At 42.6% G+C, this 6,000-nt stretch overlaps 2 protein-coding genes across 2 annotated transcripts; both read right to left on the reverse strand.

Moving 5' to 3' along the window:
- Positions 1–365: 365 nt before the first annotated feature.
- LOC136781968 (uncharacterized) lies at positions 366–4,338 on the reverse strand. The gene is made up of 2 exons (XM_066741024.1): positions 4,332–4,338; positions 366–4,267 (listed from the first exon to the last, which is right to left on the reverse strand). Exons 1-2 carry the CDS (start codon positions 4,336–4,338, stop codon positions 366–368), a joined length of 3,909 nt encoding a protein of 1,302 aa, XP_066597121.1.
- On the reverse strand, positions 4,335–5,720 carry LOC136781969 (uncharacterized). Its single transcript, XM_066741025.1, has one exon. The coding sequence runs from the start codon at positions 5,718–5,720 to the stop codon at positions 4,335–4,337; it is 1,386 nt and encodes a 461-aa protein (XP_066597122.1).
- Positions 5,721–6,000: the final 280 nt, after the last annotated feature.

Consider the following 6,000-nt stretch of genomic DNA (forward strand, 5'->3'; position numbering starts at 1 on the left):
GCGGGAGAAAAACCACGAACACGGTGGAAACCCGTTACATAACACACACAAACCAATGTACCAATATAACACAGTTTACAAGTAAATCACAATGTAGTTAACAACTAAAAATTAACTCTTTGAGCTAGTTTAGTTTGCATCTATGAATTTGCAATCGATCGTTCGCGCTCGAGATCCGCACCGCAATGCCATACAAAATTCGGCTTCTCCCCACCTCTCACGCTTCGGGCCTTTTCGAAGATTTACGCCAACAGTACGCCACATCGAACCAATCAGTTTCGTCGATGGTTTCTCACTAGTCTCTTCTAGCGGGAATTACGAATGCCGAACAACCCACCCGCCTTCGTCGTTCAGACGAACTTAAATTAAGGTATAGCCACCCGCCTTGAAGGGTCGTCATCTTCCTGGGGCAGGGGGCTGAGACGTACAATTGGTCGTTTCAAGGTGCTGGTACTCGTTTTAACGGTTGCAACACGCACTAGTCCATCATCTCCCGGATGTACTTCGATGATGCGACCAAGGGACCACTTTGAAGGTGGAAGTCTTTCGTCGTTGATAACCACTAATTGTCCCACACGAAAGTTGGTGGTTGGTCCTTTCCATTTATTTCTCTCCTGAAGATGGTGCAGGTACTCACGAGACCACTTCTTCCAGAAGTGTTGCTGAAGACGGGAGAGTAACTGATACCTGGATAGTCGGTTCTCAGGCACGTCTGAAATAGGCACATCAGGAATCAAACCTGATGAGCTTCCTATGAGGAAGTGTGATGGCGTGAGGACAGTAAGGTCGTCCATATCTCCTGACATTGGATAAAGCGGTCTCGAGTTTAAACACGCTTCTATCTCAGCTAACACAGTGGCGAACTCTTCAAAAGTTAAAATGTGCTCGCCAATCACTCTAATCAGATGATGCTTCGTCGATTTTACTCCAGCTTCCCACAAGCCACCAAAGTGTGGAGAATGCGGTGGAATGAAATTCCAATCTATGCCAGCTATTGCTAATTCCGACGATACCTGAGAGTAAAATTCTGAAGATGCCTTGAACATCAGTTTCAGCTCATTCGCTGCACCTTGAAAATTCGTCCCATTGTCGCTGTAAATCTTCTGGCATACGCCTCTTCGACTGGTGAATCTGCGGAGTGCAGCGAGGAAGGCCTGTGTCGTGAGATCTCCTACTGCTTCTAAATGTATTGCCTTAGTGGCAAAGCAGACGAATAAGGCAATATAGCCTTTATAGGACCGCTGTCCTCTACCTTTTGCGAATCTTAAGCTAAACGGGCCCGCGTAATCAAGACCAGTTACAGTGAATGGACGAGACGGTGTCACTCTTGCCGCCGGCAAATTACCCATCTGTTGTAATTGTCGTCTGGGACGAGCTCGAAAACATTTGACACATGCGCGAACATGGCGCTTAACTAATCGTATAGCCCCAACTACCCATACTTGTTGTACCAGTAGACTCAGTGTTAATGTCGGTCCACCATGAAGTGCTAACCTATGAGATTGCTGAACAAAGAGCTGACTTAACGCAGAATCCTTTGGAAGGATTGGCGGGTGTTTCTCAGGAAAGGGTAAGGCTGAATGATTAAGCCGTCCCCCTACACATATGATTCCGTGTTTGTCTAGAAATGGATTTAATTTTTGCAACACGCTACTACGAGGTAATAATCGCTTTTCCTTTAGAAGCGTCAATTCTTTAGAGAACGTCGAACTCTGGACCAAGCGAATAGTGCTTAAGCGTGCTTCATCCAACTCTTTGCATGTTGGCGAACCGTAGGCCTTGGGCGATCCCGATTTCTGTCGCCGACAATTGTCAACAAAACGATAGCATAAAGCGACTACACGAAACAATTTTGTCAGAGAAGAAAACCTTTTCAAAATCGGTGCTTCATCAGTATATTGTTGAATAGGAAGTGCATTGACACAAGTTTGAGGCGGCTTAACTGAGATTGGTTGCTCAGGCCAGTGCTGATTCGAAAATTTGAGCCATTTAGGACCGTGCCACCAAATTTGAGAGTCCTTTAAAACTATTGGGTCGATACCTCTAGTGGCAAGGTCTGCAGGGTTGTCACGAGTAGGTACGTATTTCGAAACAGCTGATGGGAGCTCAGTTTGGATATAAGAAACTCTATTTGCTACGAATACTTTCCAGTGAGCAGGATGCTTCCGAATCCATGCAAGGACATCGCGACTGTCGGACCAAGCCATCACTGGTAAATTTTTAAATAAGTCCAATCGTAATACATGCTTGAACAACTTGACCAACAAAACTGCCCCACAAAGTTCTAAATTCGGTATTGAAACTGTTTTTACTGGAGCTACCTTTGATTTTGCTATCAACAATGAAATTTGGTAATTACCGTCATTATCAATAGTTCGTAAATAGATTACTGCTGCATAGGCACGCATGGAGGCATCAGAAAACCCATGCAATTCTCCTTTCGAAATACTCACACCTCCTAACCATCGTTTGACAGATACTTCAGGAACGTGCTGAAGGTTCTGGCAATAATTTTTCCATCGAAGTAATACATCAGTTGGCAGTGGGGAGTCCCAATCTAATTTCAAAATCCAGATATCTTGTAAAAGGATTTTAGCACGTACAACTACCGGAGCCAACCAACCAAGAGGATCAAATAATCGTGCTAGATTTGAAAGCACAACTCGCTTAGATGTGTCTTGATTCCAAACTGTGTCTATTTGTACGTTAAAACTGAACCGATCAGTAGAAGGATGCCAGATAAGACCGAGTGTTTTAACTGCTTGATCAGGGATAATAAGTTTGTCTACATTAGAATCGTAATCTGTAAGATTGCCACTAGGTAGAAGCTCTGAAGTATTGGCTGCCCATTTGTCTAAATCAATCCCTGCAGTTTGTAAAATAGCTACCAGCTGATCTCTCTTTAATATCGCGTCAGACAAATCATCTCCACCCGAAAAAATATCATCTACATATGATTGTTCAAGTAAGCATTGAGCACCATATGGATAACGGTGTCCTTCATCAATTGCTAATTGTCGGAGAGTTTTCATTGCCAAATAAGGCGCGGAAGCCGTACCATAAGTGACAGTGACTAGTCGATAGTCTCTAGGAGGCATGTTTTGGTCAGGAGCCCAAAGTATTCTCTGAAAATCTTTGTCAGAATTCTCAACGAGAATTTGCCGGAACATCTTTACGATGTCGGTCGTGAAAACGTAACGATGACTTCTCCAACCTAACAGAATCAGCGAAAGGTCACTCTGAAGTGGTGGCCCAGCCAATAGGAAGTCATTTAAGCTACCATGAACCGCTATCCGTCGTGAGGCGTCGAAGACTACTCTAATTTTGCGCTTAAATGGTCCATTCTGTATTACCGCATGGTGAGGAAGATACCACGCTCGATCCACATTAAGTTCCTCTTCTGGAACTAATTCCATATGACCTAAAGTCAGATAATTTTGCATGAAGTCGCGATACTCTCGTGCAAGTTCAGGATCGCGGCCGAATTTTCTTCGAAGAGCTTGAAATGAATTGAAAGCTAAACCTCTTGTTTGAGATGCAATCAAAGGTGGCTCGGCTTTAAATGGTAGTCTTACAATGTATCTACCTCTGGAATTTCGCAAATGCGTAGTCGCAAATTGCTTTTCACAAAACTCGTCCTGTGGACTGAGTTTAAACTTCGACTCTGGCACTTCCTCGATCTGCCAGAATAATTTTAATATTTCAGATAAATCTTCACCGCCTATTGAATTATGAGCAGCGATTCGTGGTATGCGGACACAATCGGTTACATCACTGTAATTACGTTTATTTACAGATCCGGAAAATATCCACCCAAGCGCTGTATTCTGTGCAATAATGTTACATCCTACTAATGGACAAAAACCTTGTTGTAAGATGCTTGCATAAATATCAACGCCTAAAATTAAATCTATTTCTCTTGACTCGTAGAATCGAGGATCAGCCCAACGATACTTGGTGAATAAAGTTAGATCGAAAGGTGACAATGTACTAGAAGGCAAGCGAGTGCAAAGACGGGTTAGAACCAGAGCTAAGAAATCAATCTTGAAATCTTTGTTGTCAGACGATTGTAAACAAACCGTAACACTGTAACGCGCAGTGGCATTTTTCGAAGCACCGATACCGATTACTGGTATATTAACACGATGACGCATTAGGTTTAGAGACTGAACTAAAGATTCCGAGATAAAGGATACTTCTGACCCCTGGTCAAGAAGTGCTCTAGCACTTACTTCATACCCTTTCGAACTAATAAGAACTACCTGAACTGTGGGAAGAAGGGACTGATTGCTAGCAGTATGTGCTTCAATTGAACGCGAATGAAGTGACACTAGTCATAAAGGATTCTCCTGGTTTTCTTGATTCGTAGGTCCAGGATTCTGTAAGCCAGCATCCTGTTGAGTCTGAAAGTTAGGTTGTCTTTCGTGATGCAACATAGAATGGTGACTACCCTGACATTTTTTGCAGCTACGTTTAGAACTACAATTTCTCACTTGGTGTCTCCCTAGGCAATTGAAACATAAACCTAGTCGTTTTATCTCTTTATGCCTTTCGATGCTATTTAGGGATCTAAATTTCTCGCATCGACCAACGTAATGCTCAGCCGAACAAAAAGGGCACTTCATTGCATTAGTGTTAAAAGAGCTGGACTGGCTGAAATTGCCTTTGTTCTTTGCTCCCGAGTAATGAGCCCTTACTAGCGACCTTTGATTATTGAAAACCGACGGTTTTCCATGTGTGTCAGGTTTTCCCATATTCGATTCTAGCTCGACTGAATGAAGGGCTTGAATGCTGCCTTCCAGAAATTCAGTCATTTCTTTGAAACTCGGAGGTTTTTTGCGCGAGGAAGCATGTTCGAACTCGGAACCTTCAGAATGCATTCCTCGTGTGCTTAAATACGTTTCCCAAGACTTGCGAGTTGTCGAATCAAGACGTTCGCTTAGGATTACCACCAAAATATCGTCCCATGAGTCTACTGGTCTGCCTAAGTTTCTCAGCATGCGCACACTGTGATTAAGATTATCTAATAAGCTTCTTAACTTCGCAGCTGATTCCTTTTTTAGCGGTGGGCTCTTTAGTAAAGATAACGTCAAATTATAAACTTGTAACCGCAAATTGGAAAATCGATCTTTCAATGCATTCCACGTTGATGTGTAATTAGCGTCGCTTACTGTTACATCTTTCACAAATTCAGCAGCCGAGTCGCGTAGGCATCCTAATAAATATTCTAATTTAACTACATTAGAAAGTTGAGGCTTATCGTGAATTAATGAAACAAAACGATTTTCGAATGCTTCCCAGTCTTCACAACGACCGGAAAACTGGGGCAAATCTATTTTTGGTAAATTTAAATTATGACAAGGAGCCTGACTTTGATCGCCACTGACGCTCGCATTATTCGATACAATTGATCCATCATCCGGCATTTCGGTTAAAGCCTGTTCGAGTTCATCATGACACTCGTCTCTTATTGTTTCAACCTGCGCATAAAATGACTCGGTAACGTATGTATCTCCACTAACATCATCGCGTACAATAATGTCTTCATGACACTTACAAAAGTCTGACCAATAGCTTCGTAATTTCTCCTTTCTATCGCGAATCATTGCTCTGGTAATTCGGTTCCTTTGAATAGTCTTAAACGCTGGTAAGATTCGCGAGATATTGTTAGCGCGTTCACGCTGTTGCGCAATAAGCTTTCTTGTTGGGACAGGCGCCATAGCTAGTATATTAGACTTCCAACCGTCAGAAAACAACGCGTGTAAACAAACGCTACGACTGTCGGCACACTTTAGATTCGAACTATTCAATACAAAGAAGCGGAGAGGCGCACTCGGTTCACAAAGGCTAAACAACAGCTTACTATTGTGCTTGAATTGACTAAATTTAAGTCGTTAATATAATCGCGATCGATAGTCACGTAATCAACACGCACTAACAATCAGATTTATACCCGCAAAATTGATTCGCACTCAAACACACCTTGTTAATTTCTAAACA

Source organism: Prorops nasuta, unplaced genomic scaffold, assembly GCF_024137725.1.
Source record: "Prorops nasuta isolate Cenicafe-Biocafe unplaced genomic scaffold, Cenicafe_Pnas_1.2 PNAS00024, whole genome shotgun sequence".
NCBI classification, from domain to species: Eukaryota; Metazoa; Arthropoda; class Insecta; order Hymenoptera; family Bethylidae; genus Prorops; species Prorops nasuta.

Excerpts from the sequence above, each read along its gene's own strand:
- LOC136781969 (XM_066741025.1), bottom strand. The coding sequence starts at position 5,720 with ATGGCGCCTGTCCCAACAAGAAAGCTTATTGCGCAACAGCGTGAACGC.